Genomic DNA, 19,562 nt, shown 5'->3' with positions numbered 1-19,562 from the left:
TCCAAATATAAGGGATGCAGGTGACGAATTCTTAAGTAGCTTATAGCATTAAGCACTTCCATTACAAAAGAGAAATATCTAAAATAAGTCCACCTCAAGAAGCTAGAAGCAGCAAATCAAGCAGAGTAAAAGGAAATAAAAGTCAAAGCAGAAATAATGAAATGGAAAATGGAAAAACAGTAGGAAAAAAATGAACTTTCTTTGAAAATGAGTTAGAAATAATAAAATCCTACATAAGATTTATCAAACAGAGGAGAAATTTCCGAACTCATTCTGTTATCCTGATACCAAATCCAGAGAAGACCTCACAAAAGGGAAAAAAACATAAACCAATAGCCCTCATAAGCAAAATTACTTAAAAAAAATACTAGCACCAAGTCTAGCAAGACATTAAAAAGATTACATAACATGCCTAAATGGGCATCCCAGAAATGCAAGGGTGTTTTAACACTCAAAACTCATATATATATATATGTATAGTCTTCTATACAGTGGTAACTGGTTAAGTTGGTTGGTTGGGGCTCAGAAGGTACAAACCTGGAAAATAAAGACAAGAAAACCTGTAGAAGAGGAATTTGGATGAGCCATTGGTAATGGCCATGTAAATCTTGGTATGTCAATCTTGGTGATTCACGCCAATGCTTATCATATGCAACCACCACAGAAATACACTCAGCAACCAGGTAAAAAGAGTTATTTATCCAGTGGGTATCCTAGCACCTCCATTCTCTGCCTCACTAGTGTACAGCCAATGATGCAACAATTCCAGCAATGGAACCCAGCACACAACAGAAATGCACATATATGTTTATGAAATGCATAGTATTTCACATCAGTATTTTTACAATAATTGATGACATTTCTTCCAGTTTTCAAGAGTAGAATGAATACTTTATAAAGTATTATTCAGAAATGAATGAACCACAGCTACACAAAGAATAAATCCCATATTTAAAAACTGTGCAAAAAGAAACCTATATAAAAGCATACTATCAGTTCCCTATATAACCATTAACAGATAAAACTTTTTTCTTGGTTGTTGGCAAAATTAGGTGGTAAAATTATTTTAAGGACACAAAAAGAAATGAAGATAGTACCACAAAACTCAAGATAGTAATTCCTTTGGATAGGAGGGCATAAATATTTATGAGAAAGGGAAAAGAACTTCTGGAGTCTTGGTAATGTTCCATTTTTTAACTGAGTAGCAGTTACATGGGTGGTTCAATCAGAAATAAAGCCTCTAGCTGTAGATCTGCTTTTTACCCTCTTATGTCTATACTTAAAAATAATAAAGGTTTAAAAATGAATTACACACCAATAGCTAATAATGACATGCACAGAATGACCTGGGCAAAGGATGTTACTTTCCCCTTCCTAGGGCTCTCCTTTTCATTTATTTTTTGAACACTGAGGTTTGAGATTTTATTCCCTTTAATTTTGAGATCCCTAAACTAGATATCAGAATTTCATTGCATTTCTCCATTCTTCTCTAAACAGTCTCAAGGAATAGCTTATTGAATTCATAAGCTATAAAGAAGCTTCATACATGTAATTTTTAAGAACCTTCACTGAAACACTCGTCATAAAATTCACCTTTTTAAAGTATACAGATCAATGGATTTTAATATATTCACAGAACTGTACAACCACTATCACCATTTAGTTTCAGAACATTTTCAGAGCCCCAAAGAGAAGCTCCATACCCATGAGCAGTCACTTCCTATCCCCAACTCCCCATGGGCCTTGGCAATCAAAACTGGTTTGTACTGAGTCAGTTATGCTTGGCTGTACTATGAGGTCTATAATTTCCTTCCCTGTAGGTTTGCCTAAGTTCCCTGACAAATTATACCACCTATCTTTCAAGAATCAGGCTCAGAGATCATATTTTTTTAAAGTCCTTTTCAACCAGTTCCTCAATCCCAGGAAGTTAGGTACACTCTCCTCTGTCGTCCTAAAGCACCTGTTATATACCCTTATTACATACCATGTACCACTTATAATTACCTTGTTTCCACCACTGTAAGTATCTTAAGAATCGGAATTTGACTCATTTTTGTATCTCCTGTATTGAGTATGGTGATTTCCAAAATGTTTGATGAATGAATGCACCATTAAGAAACTGACTAGATCATAAAGAATGATGATTTAGTACTAAGGAGAAGACATTCAGAGATATCAGTATGTTCGAGGACATCAAGACAAATATTATGTTATGGAAAAGCATTATGATAATATAACTTTAGTCAACTGATCACCTTATGATTAATAAGAAATTCTGAGAAAAGAAAATATATTAAAACTATTACATAGAGTTCACACTAAGATTTTAATATATCCTAGCCAAAGGGGATAGGAATCCTAAATATACTTAGTATGGCTGTCATAATATAACCTAAGAAAAATTGTAAAAGTCAAATGTAGGAAAAAATATATTGCTGGAGACTTTTGAAAAAGGTTGAAAATTATACCCAAACTGTTGGCCAAATAAAGGTAATACTGGCCTCGTAGAATGAGCTTGGAAGTTTTCATTCCATTTCTATTTTTTGGAACAGTTTGGGAAGAATAGGCATTAAATCTTCTTTAAATATTTAGTAGAATTCCCCTGGAAAGGCATCCAGCCCTGGACTTTTGTTTGTTGGAAGATTTTTTGATTACTGATTCAATTTCTTTGCTGGTTATGGGTCTTTCCAGATTTTCTATTTCAGTTTTGGTAGTTCATAGGTTTCTAGGAATTTATCCATTTCTTCCCGATTGCCTAATTTGTTGGCCTATAATTTTCCACATTATTCTAATTGTTTATATTTCTGTGATGTTGGTTGTGATCTCTCCTCTTTCACTCATGATTTCATTTGGGTCCTTTGTCTTTTCTTTTTGATAAGTCTGGCTAGGGGTTTATCAATTTTATTAATTCTTTCAAAAAATCAGCTCCTAGTTTCATTGATCTTTTTGTTTTTGTGTTTCTATATCATTTATTTCTGTTCTAACCTTTATTATTTCTGTTCTTCTGCTGTTCCTTTTTTTAGCTCCTTTAGATGTTAGGTTAGGTTATGTATTTGAGACATTTCTTGGTTCTTGAGATAGGCTTGTATTGCTATATACTTTCCTCTTATGACCGCTTTTTCTGCGAGTCCCAAAGGTTTGAACTGTTGTGTTTTCCTTTTCATTTGTTCCATGCATTTTTTAAATTTCTTAATTTCCTAGTTAACCCACTCATTCTTTAGTAAGATGTTATTTAACCTCCATGTATTTGTGGTCTTTCCAAATTTTTTCTTGTGGTTGACTTCAAGTTTCATAACATTGTGATCTGAAAAATATGCATGGTATGATCTCATCTTTCGGTACTTTGTTGAAGCCTGATTTGTAACTCCGTATGTGATCCATTCTTGAAAATGTTCCATATGCACATGAAAAAATGTGTATTCTGATGCTTTAAGATGAAATGTTCTGAATATATCTGTTAAGTCCATCTAGTTCAGTGTGTCATTCAAAACCATTGTTTCAGGGGTGCCTGGGTGGTTCAGTCAGTTAAGTGACTGCCTTCGGCTCAGATCATGATCCCAGCGTCCTGGGATGGAGCCCTGAGTCAGGCTCCCTGCTCAGCGGAGAGCCTGCTTCTCTCTTTCCTTCTGTCTACCACCTTGCCTACTTGTGCTCTGTCAGATAAATAAGATCTTTAAAAAAAATTGTTTCCTTATTGAATTTCTGCTTAGATGATCTGTCCATTGCTGTGAGGTGTTACAATCTCTTCAAATGATGTTGGGAAAACTGGACAGCAGTGGTAGAAGAATGAAACCAGACCACTTTCTCACACTATACACAAGAATAAATTCAAAATGGATGAAGTACCTAAATGAGAGAGAGGAAACCATCAAAATCCTAGAGGAGAACACAGGCATCTCCGCCTCTTTAACATTGACCATAGCAACTTCTTACTAGATATATCACCAGAGGCAAGGGAAACAAAAGCAAAAATGAACTATTGAGACTTCGTCAAGATAAAAAAGCTTCTATACAGTGAAGGAAACTTAAAGAATGGAAGAAGATATTTGCAAAGGACATATCTGATAAAGGGTTAGTATCCAAAATCTATAAAGAACTTATCAAACTCAACACTCATAAAACAATCCAGTTAAGAAATGGGCAGAAGACATGAAAAGACACTTTCCCAAAGAAGACATCCAGATGGCCAACAGACACATGAAAAGATGCTCAAAATCACTCATCAGGGAAATACAAATCAAAACCACAGTGAGATACCACTTCACACCTGTCAGAATGGCTAAAATTAACACAGGAAACAACAGATGTTGGTGAGGCTGCAGAGAAAGGGAAATCCTTTTACACTGTTGGTGGGAATGCAAACTGGCGCAGCCACTCTGGAAAACAGTAGGGAGGTTCCTCAAAAAGTTGAAAATAGAGCTACCCTATGACCCAGCAATTACACTACTAGGTATTTACCCAAAGAATACAAAAACACTAACTTGAAGGGATAAATACACCCCTATGTTTAGGGCATTATCAACGATAGGCAAACTATAGCAGCATTATCAACGATAGGCAAACTATGGAAAGAGGCCAAATATCCACTGACTGATGGATAAAGAAGAGGTGATACATATATATATAAAATGGACTATTTCTCGGCCATCAAAAAGAATGAAATCTTTCCATTTGCAACAACGTGGATGGAGCTAGACTATTATGCTAAGCAAATTAAGTCAGACAAAGATATATGATTTCACTCATGTGGAATATAAGAAACAAAAGAGATGAACATGAAGAAAGGAAAAAAAGGTGGGGGGGAATGGATTAAATGGGTGATGGGTATTAAGGAGGGCACTTGTTGTGATGAGCACTGTATATTGTACATAAGTAATGAATCACTGAATTCTACTCCTGAAACCAATATTATACTATATGCTAACTAGAATAAAAATTTGAAAAAAATTATAGGCCAAGTAAAAAGATCTGTAATTAAAAAAAAAAAAAATCCAACAGTCCTTTAAATGTGAAAAAATGAAAAATTAAAGACTTGAGAATTAGAAGTACTTTTAAAGAGAAAAAAAGCGTACTAAGTGTTTAAGTTGAGTAAGGACTAGCTTTGGTTACGGGAAATATTAAAGTGAATTCAATTTTTCATCACAATATGCACAGATAGGATTCTGTTAATGCTATAGTACCCTTTTAAAAAAACACATTCATATACACACATTCAGACTTTAGCAAACTATGCTTAAATATTTTACTGTGAAAAAAAATTTTTTTAAACACAAAATACTCCATATACAAAACAAAAATAATTTCCCTTGGGTGTACATAACTATAACAAAACAAGTTTTTAAAGTGATACTAGAGTTAAACGCACATAAGTCAGAAAGTTATATTAACAGATTTTTAAAATTTTAAAAATCAGACACTAAGATTTAACCAACTCAGCATCTTATATAGAAGAATTTAGAATCAAAGTGATCATGCTAGGAAAAGACAAATGGATAAATAATGTCTTTAACAGTTTTTATTTGAGTGTTTTTATTTTGTATCAATATATATAGCTTTGAATAATGAATATATGAATATTTTTAAAAACTAATCCATTTCTAAGGAATATTTTCCATTCTTATAAACCATTTTATGAGAGTTCAAAAAATAGCAAGTTTTAATTTATATGAATAAAGCAAAATTAAAAATGAATTTAAAAAGTAAAACTTAACACTCAACTTTGAAACATTTTAATCTAAAAAAATTAGATGTGTTACTGCTTCCCAAATTTTGAACCAACAGTCTGTTGCCAACATTCATAAAATACCAGATACTACTAACAAACTAATACAACTGTTTTAGACTAGGAAATAGCATTAATATTGACTTATCTGTAAAATATAATAAAACTTAATCCTATGAAAATGTAAATCCTAAAATGAATATGCTATTTTTTTATTTGAAAGTACTCTAATTACTATACATCCTCCATGTTGTAATTTTACAGTGTAATAAACTAGCTACGGTAGAGGGGGGAAAATGTGCCTTCAAAATAAAGGAAAATCATAGTTTTAAATTAATCGTTTATATCTTAAAAGGAAACTTAAATCCTATCTTCAGCTACTTTCTATATTGGGCTTCTGTCGAAATTTAAAAAAAAAAAAATCAAGTAGGAATTAACTGAAATGTAGGCTTGTAAAAACGTTATTTTAAATGTTTCAATAAATTTGTGAAGCTTGTCTATTTCCAAACTAAAATACTATACCTGAAGACACATAAGTGGAGTTAAATCTGAAAAGCTGAAGGGGTGTGAGGCCCTTCCTGATAAAACTGGTACCAAAAACATCCATTACTCTTTATTTTGGCATTCAAATTCATTTCTTTAATTAACCAAATCACTATCTTTACCATATTTTATGGTACCAAAACCAAACAACAAAAGCAGCCCCGTGATACAACAGTCACAGAAGTTGAATGAAGTGAATCATTTTTCCAATCGAAGCCCTTTTCTAAATTGTACAAAATCTCTAAAATCTGGTGAGGTATGGGGGAAGTGACACAAAAGTATTCAAAGAAATTAGATTACAAAGAGTCATTGTTAAATTATCTGCTCTAAAATAACCACAAAACACAAAATTAATTTGTAGTGTAAAAATATGAAGTCCCCTGCCTTGAATAAACTTTCAAGATACCAGATTTAAACTCATATTCATAAACAGCAGTATTTCGGAAATTACTTCCTAACCTCAAAAAAAAAACAATATCAGTACACTCAATATACAATATTGTACCAATGATAAACTTGATTGTCCCTAGCTAGCTTAGGAAATTTCTAAGTTTTCTCAAATATTCTCTAAATCACCAAATCTCTAGTTCTTCAGAACAATTTGGCAGACATGGATTTTAAGTGCAACTGTATGATTTTATGGTTCTATCTTTGCAACAAAATACTCTGAATTTGTTCAATAAATGTTTACTCATAAAATAAATTCTAATTCACAGGTAAATGCACTGACAAAATAGCTCCTCCTCCAATTAAACAGTAGTGTTCTTGAATGTCACAAGTATCTACAACAAATAAACAACCAAAAATATAAAGCCAATTTAAAAATAGATACAACTGCAAAATAAAGTAAAAGGAAAATCCCATCGCATGAGCTAAAGAGAAGGAAGAATGGGATTAAGTCTGATTTCTTTTCCATATTCTACTAATAAGTGTCAGTCCTATAAGCACCTATATTTTCCTGAGAATAAGGCTGTGTAGCTTTAACTCTCTATATATTATCCATGACTGCAAGGATGATTCTACAAAGTAGCAACAGAAACAAAGGCTTTACTCAGGAAAGACACCTGAAAGATGTAAGATAATGGTGAAATATTATGTAATGACTGTGAAAATACAAGCAAAGAATGGTTTATCAAATAAAATGTTTAAAATACTTTAGGAGTGAACCCCATTTCCTAAATAACCTTTCTGAAAATAAGTCATCATAATTCCAGGTCACATAAAATTTCTGTAACATTCTAACCACTGTCTGCTAGGAAAATAATCTGAAAAATCTAGATGCCTTTCAGATACTTTTAGTATTAGAAATGGCCATATGCTTACCACTTTTGTTATATATTTGGAGCATCTAAAACAAGACAGTAATTACTGGGTATCCCATATATTATTTGTTGCCAAACTGATGCATAAAGGATCTGAGCTTTCATCTCCCTGCACTGAAAAGCAAGCAAAAAAGAACAATTAGTATTTTGTAATATACTTTTCCAAGCATTATGGGTTTCTTTAAGTCAAGACTTTATTTTGAAAATTCCTCCTATAAACAATTTTTACTTAATTTCTAAAAGTCACAATTTTAAAAAATGAAATATGGCATGTAAATTATACATACGATTATACATATAACTAAAAACATATTTTCTTAAATAATTTCTAATATATACCCATTTTGGAAAAAATACATATGACCTATTTTAATCTTTATTTAGAACTGTAGTTCTCTCAATCGGAAATCCTACCTTCCAAACAGATTTAACCACTAATCTAACCACTATACTGCAAATATGCATGTGTGTGTGTGTATGTGTGTGTGTATGTATGTGTATACACACACACACATACATACACACAGTCCTAAGTATTGCAATTTCATGCAGAGCAGCATCAATTTTTCAAGTTACTATTTCACAAAAGATTTTAAAAACAAATGTAGCTTTATCAGGATAGCTGCTATTTCTAAAATTAGTGAGCATGTACTTGGTACCAGATACTATAGGTTTTACATGTTTTAACTTACACCGCCCTCACAAGCAGCCAATGCTGTCATCATTAGCTGCGTATACAGATGAAGATTGCGTATACAGATGAAGAAACTAATGACAGAAACATGTTAAAAAACCTACCTCCAATTTCACAGTTAAGAAGGGATGAAGGAAGAATTCAAACTCAGGGAGTGGGGCCTCACTGTCCATACTTTTATCAATGCAAGCAATTCATTGCTTGATAATGTAAGTGATACGTACTTATGTATCACTTACAAATCGTGTATTTTCAGAATTCGGTCTAACATTTTACATGCCTGTCAGCCATTCCCCTTTGGATGTCTAGCTATATCATCTCAAACGTAAAAGGTCAGACAAAACTCTCTTCAAAACTGGGTTGACATTCCAGATTTCTTTCAAAAGTGTCCTCGAGTTAAATAAGCAACTGGAGGAAGGTAGCACATAACAGCATCAAGCACTGCCTCATCACCAAAGAGTGACTAGATATTTTTGTGGGGTTTTTTTAAAGGGTTATTATGTTCTCTAGTTCCCATAATTATCTATTCAAGGACTTCCGGGGAAAAACAAGCAAGCAAGCGAGCAATCAACAGCAAATACATCCTGGAAACAGACTAGTAACTTATTTTGAGAAAACAGTCTGCAAATAAAAACAATTTGCTTGAATATTTTAATATTGATATGTTATAGTAGGCTGAAACTATGGGAGAGTTAAGCCAATTTTCTAAACATAAGAGGCAACTTCTATAATTAAAACAATACCTGGGCAAGGTAAAATAAACGCATTGTACTTCAAGGCCCTTTCTAACAAAATGACACTAAGTTTAGCACAGAATTACTGTGACTCATTATGTATAGTTTGAACTCTAAATACCAGAGGGACAGATTCTAAGTTTTCACAGAGTCCAGAATTAGTATTTTCTCTCACAGAATAATTCAGGAAGTTATCCACAATCATCTCCAGAGCAGTGGTTCTCAACCTTGGCTGTACCTTAGAATCACCTGGGGAGCTTTAAAGTCCTGACAGTAAGACCACAGCCTGACCAACAATCTCTAGAAGTGAGGCCCAGGCATCAGAATATTTTTTAAAGCTTCCTTTCTTAATGTCACTGCAAAGCCTATATTGAAAAGCACAGCCATTAGGGGCCACTTTTCTAGCTTAACAGGTAAGGGAGTTTCAAATACTGGTAACTTTAACCAAGAAGAAAAAAAAAAAAACACACGTTTTACCCTAGATTCAGAGCAGGTAGTAACAGCAAACAGCAGTGGCTACCACAGTCCTGCCGCTGGATGACTAACAAACGTTAGGAGTGTGGACAGTACTCAAGGCAATGGAACCATCTGATGTTTTCTTATTTTGTTTTGTTTTAAATCGGAGTGTAGCAAGTGCATTAGTTAAGTTCTTAGTCCATGAAACCATATTTCTTATATTTGTCTCAAAGCTATGATTTTACCCTAAACGAAACTCCAAATTTTATTTCTTAGAACTATAATTTGATGTTTGGTTAACTGCTTCTGTAATAGCTACTTTTACTTAATTCACTCATTGATTCACCGTGTGCTAGGAATGCAGGATGGAGATGGGATGGAGATGGGGGCCCACAGTGGGGTCTTAAAGAATTTGATAAGAAATACATGAAGGTGGACATACACGCATGTGAAGTAATAAAAGAATTTATGTAAGTGCTAAAATGCATGGGCTGAGGGCCAAAAGTTTATTGAAAACTCTCCCTCAAATGATGGAACTGCTCTTCAAAAGGCAGTATAAGTAATTAACAAATAGCTTTGGAGTTGGAGACATCAGAGTTGCTAGTAAATAAGGAACTGAGATTCTGTCTTTATATCCATGGACAATTTATTTAACTTTCCTGAGCCTCATCCATACAATAGTGAATTTTGGGGGGTACTTCTTCCCATTCCTGAGGTTTCCTTCCATGCAGAAGTACTCACAGGTGAGGCACTCTCCTAGCCTAACCCTCCTCTGGTTTGTTTGCTCCTTTACTGACACTAGCAGTGGGGCCAATCTGATTGGTTGGCTTAGAAGGACAAAGGCACATGCTAGGTTAGCCTCTTCCTCCTCCCTTTGTGGAGATAAATGCCTCAAGCCTTATGTTTTACATGGGTGGGCCCCTCCCCCCCCCGTGGAGAAGTTCTCCTCTGTGTCTGTGCAGATAAGTCTAAATTATTGATTCAGTGTTGGTAAACCCATTTTCCCACTGATATAAACCCACATTTATCAATATTGGTTTTGGTTTTTTTAATAAATGTGATATTTTGCTCACCAGTCATTTCTCTCCTTGTCCCTCTCTCAAGTGATTTAGAATTCAGGCAAAGAAATGGGACTCCATTCAAACCTAAAAAATCAACCTACTTCACAGAGTTTGGTAAGCTTTAAATGAGGGAATATGTACAAAAATCTTAGTACATGGTACTAAGCACTAAGAACATAGAAAGCACTCTACTGTAACTGCTAATTCAATACAAAATATTCAAAAATAAGGGCTAATTTTAAAGCATTTATCAATTCACTATAAAACACCTAAATATGAATTCAAATGAAATACTCTTTCTAAAATACATCAATAAAAACAAGATCCCGCCACTGATTAAAAGAATGTAACCGGCTATAATACGAGTTGTAACATGGAATAAGATTTCTAGTCCATTCATTAAACAGGGAACATTTATAGCCCACAAAATCCTCAGTAACTAATCCACACAGAAAATGAAATATAATGTGCATAAGCAAAAATCAGACAGTACTCTAGCTATAACATATTACAGAATCAGTTTGACATCTAAAAAATTTAAGAAGAAATAAGTTCCAGTTTATTCCATAAGTTTAACTGCATTAGCAATATGCTAAAAACACACTCAAAAAACCTAAAGATATATTTCATCTGATAAGAAACCTAGAACAGAAAACTGGTCTTCAAAATGATCCCAAGAGCTCACTAATAGCAAGATTTATTAACCTGAGCTCTATGGGGCTTTAGTTTTGTGAAACCCTTGAAATTATCTGTAAAATGTCATGTTATATGCAACTGATAAATTGTTGAACACTACATCTGAGACTAATGATGTACTATATGTTGGCTAATTTAAATTTTAAAAAATGTCATGTCTGTGTGCATGCATATATGGTTAAAAATGCTCTCCACCTTCAACACATTCTCAAAGGTCACCATTCAAAAAAGGAATAGTCACATTCCATTTTATAATTAAGTGATCAGTCCCAGTTTATCCATTTACTCACATTTTCCAGTAAGTTTTCTTACAGTATATTTTCAATTTGGATAATTTTGACATCCAATAAGCATTTAAAGAATCAAAAATACCATGCTGTCTTGGTGATCACAGCTTTGTAACACTACATCAAAAACTGATGATGTACTATACACGGTGGCTAACTGAACATAATAAAAAAAATCTTAAATGATTAAACCTGCCAAAAATAATCAAAAATAGAATCTACAAAAAAAAAATCTTTTTAAAAACAGCTACTTACCATTGAAGTGTTCCTCTGATACAATTTTTTCATTAGCATGCGATGCCTTTACTGTTATTCTCAAATCCGTTGTGTTATTTTCCTGTATTTCTTCAGTTGGTGGTTTTTCAAAAATGTTTTCAATGCAGTTGGTGGTCTTTAAACCATTAGGTGGTTCCCAAAACGAACCTGAACACGTAGCAAATGTAACCATACTTTGGGGATTATGTTTTCCAATGTCAGCCTTCTTCCTCAGAGTTCCATTTCTAGAATATAATCTTTTACTGACACAGCTTTTCTTTAAGAGGTTCTTATAGACCTCTCTCCTCTTTACAGTTTTCTCTTTCAGCTTTTGTTTCTCAGTGCATGTACAACTTATAGTTTCTCTTTTGTGACAATTTTGATCTAACAATGGGAAGATAGGCTTGCTCTGTAATTGATACTGGATTTTAGTAGGTCCAGTAGTCCTAACTCCATCATTAAGAGGATCTGAATCTTTGGAATACATTGCAAGACCAGATGCAACTAATATATCTGCCAGATTATTTTTCTCATGAATGACATCTACTTCCAGTTTTGTTTCAAACTTATACTTCCTAAACTGAAAAACTAAGCCTGGTTTATTTAGGAAATCTTGAAAGAAACTTCTCACTTCTTCATTCCAATGCTTCCCTTTAGCAGGTAAGATACCATATAAAATACAAGGATAACTTAACCTTGGTATATCCAAAAGTTCGACAGGAACAACTTTCAGTTTTTTTATATCTGAATAAGGTATGTAAACAGAAAATCCATAGTCGATCAACACAAGTAATAAATACTGATTGGAGACTTCAGAAATTTCTACTCTATTCCACTGATCTTCCAAATCGTATTTGAACAAACAACTAGCACCGGGAATTATGCACTCTTGAGGCACTGTTTGCAAGTTTTCAGGTAGATCAGAAAGCAACACAAAGAGAGATTTCATTGTGTCAAAGAAATCTTCTAACTGAACACAGAAATCTGACGGATCACAAACAGCAGTGGCAATACCAGAATATTGCTTTCCATTTTGGAGTTGGGTCCAAGTATATGATCTTATTTTACATGATGACACAGGAGTCTTAGATTCCACATTAATAGTTTCTGAAGATTTAAGTTTGTTTTCAACATGAACTGTATTTAAATTTAAGTATTCCATAAGTAACAGGCCATCTACCAAAATGTCTACTTTCCACACAGAGTTTAAGTATTTCAAGAAAAGAATATTTATTTCCAAATGAGCAAATAAACACACAATGGACTCAAATGACCGGTTTCTAAAATTTTCACACCAAATCCATTTACAAGGCACAGCTTGTCTTGGAATATTTCTTATTTCATTACTAAGCACCTTGGTATTACCTAAAGGTACTATTTCATACCTACCAGAATCTACTAAAAAAACAAGCACTTTCTCAACACACTTCTTTGCTACTTTTGATCGATGCCATTTCAAGGTTTTTTTAGATTTTGCCAAGCACTCTAAGCCTTTTTCAATATTCTCTATTGATAAAGAGGGTTTTTTTACTTCTTTAGTGATTAATACTGTTAAATCTGACAAGATTTTTTTATTTTTGGATAACTTCACATAAAATGTCCCACTTTTTGAGACATGAAGTATCTCAGACTTTTCAAGTTGTCCAGGTTTTAACTCTTCAAGAGGAATCTTAACCAGCTGTTGGCAGGATGGTTGAAGGATCCCAGAACCTTCACACTCATTTGACCTTCCTTTCCTCCTTTCATTATCCTCACCAGAGCTCACCTTTCGAGAGACAGCCACAGGCAGCTGCAAAACTGTTTTCTGTAGTTTTGAACACGCTGTCCATTTCAGTAGTTCATTAATGACACATGTTCCATTGCAAATGATATTGACTTCCCATTTCTGCTCATGCTTTTTCAAAAATTCACAAGAAACTGTTTTGTTACTCACTCTTGACACGAAATAATCCACAGTTTTACTGTCCCATATTTCATTAGGCTCATTCCACTTGACTCCACTAAGAAAAGAATGGATTCCTAGCTGAGGAATGGTCAAGAATTCCCTCTGAAATTCATAAATTTTGGATGTGTTTATTACTGCAGTGTTACCATAGTCAATAAATTCCACTTCAAAAGAATTTCCTGGCAAAATTTTCTTAATAACTGCTCTGTAAATGGCACGGTCACCAGAATATTCTGCAACTACAAGGTCTCCCACCATAGGCTTCACTGATTTTCTCTCTTTCACTGTATTCAATCTTCTTTCATTTAGAGCATCTGCCAGTCTAATGAGTGCATTTTCATTCTCCACAAGCTGAATATGGAAACTTGCTGGATTACTGATATTAGAAACATAACCTTTAACTTTGGCATTCAAGTAAATTTGGGGTTGAGGAAGATCTTTGATCTGTGGTCTAGTAAGATTAGATGGGTTTTGAGAGGCTGCTTGATTTAGTTCTTGGATAAAAGACTGCGATACAACCCTTACTGATTTGCGGCCCACGTCATTTTCGTCAGATCCAGGGACACTTTTTGTATGTGCAGATCCAGAGACACTTTTTACACCTTTATTTTTTAGTACATCATTCAAAGACTTCACTTTGTTTTTTGACACCGGTTCAATTTTATAACAAACTGATGGTTTCAAAAGCTTAGCATATGTACTTCCAGGATTTGTTAATTGATCCATTTTGCTTTCAGAGTATGTTACTAGATTAGTTTTATTTATATTATGGTGATAGTTGTTTTCTCTTTTGCCTTTCAAAGAAACAGCAAGTCTCTTATTCTCACTTATTTTAGGACCCTTTTCCACACAGTGTGGTTGGTCACAATGTTTTTTTCCATAAGTATGAAGCAACATTTTAATTTCCTGGTTTATATGTTGACACCCATCATATAATTCTACACCAAGCTGGCCATCTGACTCCCGGGACAATATTATTGCTCTTAACGGTTTTCCCAAGAAATTATCTTCAAACCAGCTACAGATTTCTGCTGGAATAGCTACATCTCTAAGATCTGACAAAAAACACTTAATAGCTTGCATAGGTATAAACAGCAACTCTGGAAACTGATCTGAAATAGCCCTCAATGTACTTTCTTCTACTAACTGCTTATTTCCAAAGTCCACAAAATAGACCAGAAAGTCAGTTAATGAATCTGTTGGCACTGCTAAAGCTCGGTAAGAGAGACCATCCTCTATGTACTTAGATATGCACAATCTCATTTTACTAGGATCATATTTTGGACAATTTTTGAGGTTACTAATCTCTGTGATTTTTGTTTCTATTGTCTCTAGGTCTTTATTATTTCTACTCAGTTGGCAATAAAACTTTTTGGGACTATATATGTGAGAGATGTATATTTCTTCCTCGCTTCCAATTTTTATGTTAAAGGAAGAATAATAGTAACTATAAAGACTAACTGAAGATGGAAATGGCTTTGATAATGGATTATACTGTGCTGAGCCATGATTAATAAATTCTTTTGCACTAGTGAGTGGAGACTGTAAATCCACTAAATTACATAAACAGTTTGGATATATAAGAACTAAGGCATAAATGACACAAGTCAATAATCCTCTAGATGAACAAATAAAATTCCCAAAGTCTCTGCATGCTTCTCTTGTCCAACCGAATTTACAACTAATGGGTTCAACTAAATGGTGAAGACTGCATCTGAAGGCTTGGGCTTCTAAAAAAAGAAAGCGTGGGTTAATAGCACAAACATCTTTAACTAAAACCCTTTCTTGGTAACCATAATCAACAAATACTACGTCAAATTCTTTTCTTGATACTTGAGTTAAAATAGCAGCTCTATACCACTTCCCATCTTTGGAATACTTAGCAACACAAGCAATCTGCCCAATCTGATAAGGATCAGAATGAATGCTATAATAATTCTGAATTTGTTCCATTAGTAATTTTAGGTCCTCTAACTTACATTGAAGCTGGCATGAAAAGTCACCTGGGCCATAATAAGAACAACACTTGACTTCAAGGACTGTTCCTGGTTTAAACATATACTCTTTATAAGGTCGTTGCGACTCAGGTCCCACAGACAAGGTGGAAGGATTTTTTAAATCTGAGAAATTAACAGCTGGGGACTTTAACAAGGACAAGTTACTTTCTTTTAGCTTATTTGAATGGTACTTTTTAGGTTTAGGTCCTTCAAGAAGGGCAGATAGGACTTCAATATTAACTTTGTTTTTAGATTTTAAATTTAACACTGAATGTTCACTTACAGATTTGGGACAACATTCTGGTTCTACTTCCCAATATTCTGCATATCCAGCTTGTAACATAAGAGAGACAACATCAATGTTTTCTGAGGCTTCAATACTCTGAATATTTACAATGTACTTGTCATCTTTTTTTGCTATAACTTGAAGCAAAATTGCTTTGTTCAAGACAATCTTTTTAAAATAGTCAGTTGCTGCCTTCACCCATAAATCTTCAACAGGAAATACATGTGCAAGTGAACAGCACATGGCTAAGGCAGGCATCTCACAAAACTCTGGAAGCAAAATTTTTACATCAAAAAATGGTATGGAATCAGAATTTCCATAATCTAAAAAATAAACATTAATCTTATAACCATTAACTTCAGTGATGACAGCTCTATAAAAGTGTCTGTCCTTGCTGTATCTAGCACAACAAAATAATCCAGGTTCTGGATTTCTTAGAATCAGCTCATCATTTTCACACAAATCATAAGATTTGTTTATATTTTTCATTATATCTTGAAGTTCATTCTGACGTTCATTAGTGCGTACCCAGAAATTTGATGGGTTTAAAACATAGGCCACAAAAGCTATATAGGCAGCCTGTATCTCCATCTCTACAGTTTTAATAGGAAAAGCTACTTTCAAAGTGTTTTTATTTGGAGGGTCTATCAATGGTTCAGTATTTCCAGTAAAGCAGTCAACAGCAAAGCTGTTTATGTCAGAAGCACTAGTCTCCTTAAACATATTAGAGATTTTTGATTCAGACACTGGACAGAGGACATGTATGCCTGCAGTCTTCGGCAGACACTTAGAATTAATTGTAGACTCCTGAGTTTGTAGTGTTACATAATACAAATGTTCATCCTTATTGAACCAATCGATATGTGCATATACTATTTGTCCTAACAAGGCTTGTTTAAATACACTCAGCTGAGATTTTCTGGCATCTCTATCTGGACTGTGTAAAGATGTCAGAGAACATGGAAATGAAAATAATGGTACTAAAATAAAATCCTGTTTAAGTTTCTTCACATGGATGGAGGGTATAGCCTCACTACTGCCATAATCCATGAACCAAATTTTCACTTGATTATTGGGCAAGAGCTGCTGAAGAATTCCTCTCTGCCACTGTCCATTTCTCCTTTTGGCAACACAAAGTAGTCCAAAGTTATCACATGTGGGATTACTTTCTTGACTGACAGTATCATAATGCAAAGTCATGCACACTGTGAAGTTTTCTAACTCTGGAATCCATTTAATTAGTTGACAATAAAATTTACTTGGGCTCAATGCAGAGGATACCTTTATACTTTCAATCCTGCCTACTGACAAAGACGGCTGCAAATTAGCCAAAATGTGTTGAATATCAAGTGAAGTATCATTTTTACTTAATGATAAGTCAGGTCTTTTATGTTCTAGTAAATCTGGCATTTCCTGTGGGAATTCTTTTAACATTTCCACAATAAGGCGAAATGAGTCCCCATCGATAAGTCTGCCTAATTGTAATTCAAGAACCTGGGATAGAATTTTTGGCACTTCAAGAAGAATCACTTGAAGAGGCAAAACAGCTTGTACACAACCTTTCACTTGTAGTCCTACTAATGACTTGAAATAATTCAAAGCCTTAGGAGGCCATCTTTCCCCATTTGGTAGTATGTTGGCAAAAACACCAACTATTACCCGTGGTGGTAGCTCAAATAAGTTGCCACAGGCTGAAGCAACCTGTGTACCATCAACTCTTAGTTCTTCTCCGTGATCTATGAGGAGCACTGTATAGAGTTCATTTTTCTTTTCCATGACTCTTCCTCTCTGCCATTCTCCAGATACTCTTTCTTCTACCAAACAAAAGTCATCAATGTCCACATTATTTTTTACTTTTGGAATATGCTGCATTTCCCTCTGTAATATGTGGTAGTCAAACTCACATTCAGTATTATTCCTGCCTTGAAATTTCACCAGAATGTCCTTGGGAAGACATTCTATGTGTGATATTGTCAGATCCAGGTCTAAAAACGTTGGTAACAGAGATGTAGAATCCATTTTCTAAAAGCAAATAATAAGTATGAATTAGCTTCTGGGCAGACAGCTGTCACAATTAAATAAATTTCTATAAATTTGAAATTAGCCTTATTATAAGTTTGGCATGTAAACACAAACCTTTAAAATCCTTATATGCCTAGGGGCACCTGGGTGGCTCCGTTGGTTAAGCGTGGGACTCTTGATTTTGGCTTAGGTCATGATCTCAGGGTCGTGAAACACTGCCCTCAGTTAGGCTCCAGGCTAGGTTTGGAGCCTGCTTAAGATTCTCTCTCTCCCCCTCTCCCTCTGCCCCTACCTCATGTGCATGCTTGCTCTCCCCCATCTCTCACTGTATTAAAAATGTGCCCGGTTTTATCAAATTGAGCATATTGGTTAAAAAAATTACATTGAACTAGATAAAAATGTATCTAACTTCACTGCCTTTCACTTTCAAAAAATTTAATTGAAATAACCAAGAGAACAGGAAAAATAGGGAGTGTATATATATATATATAGATAGATAGATAGAGATAGAGATAGATGTATATATATATATATATAAAATCACTGGAAAAGAGTGGAGAGCAATCTTTTCTAGAAATTTCCAAGTTTCTACTAGATATTGGACAGATGTGATATAATAGAAGGAGGCCAAATAAAGTCCACTGGAGACCTCCATCTACCACTGTGAGAGGAACTACTTTCCCTCATGCAAACTTCTAACAACGCGTAACTCAAAGGGGTGAATGCCAGGAGCAAGGGCAGATGGTGAACCCACAGGAGACACAATGTTTGTACTCCCCACTCTGTCAATTAGTAACATTTGGATCCTATCAGCATCATTATACAACTCCTGGATTCTTCTTTGATTGAGGGCAACAGGCTAAGTCCTGGACACCATTAAAGAAAGCCAGGCATGGAAAGATCCTAAGTTAAGTTAGGTACATCCAGGCTTTGTCACTGGCATGACTAGCCACATAAAGTGTAGAGGGAAAAGAGATCTTTAGCACAGAGGCAAAGCTCTCTATTGTAACTACGGCTCCAGCTAATTTTCTCTAGATTGTTGGGATTCTAAAAGTAGTAAAACCAATATTCAAGTATAAAATATTCCCCAAATTCAGGCAAGAACCAACATTTATTGTGATAGGCCGCAGCTCACCTCCTACTTGACCTGGAGTTAACGCTTCACAACTATCAATTTCTTTCTATGATGAGAAAAATACTGGACCTTAAAGAGAGCAAAAGAGAAAACCACCTAAAAAAAAAAAAAAAAAAGGAAATGCTCCCCTGAGGAATAAATATATTCAAACAGCAAATAATCGTTTTTCAAAAGTCTGATTTCTGCTTTCAAAATGTCAAGAGAATAACACATTTTTATACGATTAGGTGGTCATTAAGATGCAGCAACTGAGATTACGAAGAAATATACAAAAGAAATGTAAAACTGCAATGGGGTTAAAAAAAAAAAAATCAACCCAAAATAAAGATAAATGGAATAGAAGGCAATTTTAAAAGAATACCCCAAACTCAGAAGATAAAAAGATGAAAGAAACAGGACGGGAATAT

At 34.4% G+C, this 19,562-nt stretch overlaps 1 protein-coding gene across 1 annotated transcript; it reads right to left on the bottom strand.

Moving 5' to 3' along the window:
* Nucleotides 1-7,630: 7,630 nt before the first annotated feature.
* Nucleotides 7,631-18,017, bottom strand: TDRD15 (tudor domain containing 15). Its single transcript, XM_088026610.1, has 2 exons — nucleotides 11,771-18,017; nucleotides 7,631-7,701 (listed from the first exon to the last, which is right to left on the bottom strand). The coding sequence occupies exons 1-2, from the start codon at nucleotides 18,015-18,017 to the stop codon at nucleotides 7,631-7,633; spliced, it is 6,318 nt and encodes a 2,105-aa protein (XP_087882736.1).
* Nucleotides 18,018-19,562: the final 1,545 nt, after the last annotated feature.

The sequence above is a fragment of the Eumetopias jubatus genome, unplaced genomic scaffold, assembly GCF_037043125.1.
Source record: "Eumetopias jubatus isolate StellerSeaLion01/CBP00866 unplaced genomic scaffold, mEumJub1_p1.0 scaffold_9, whole genome shotgun sequence".
Taxonomy (NCBI): domain Eukaryota; kingdom Metazoa; phylum Chordata; class Mammalia; order Carnivora; family Otariidae; genus Eumetopias; species Eumetopias jubatus.
This window is presented reverse-complemented; position numbering and strand designations above follow the sequence as displayed.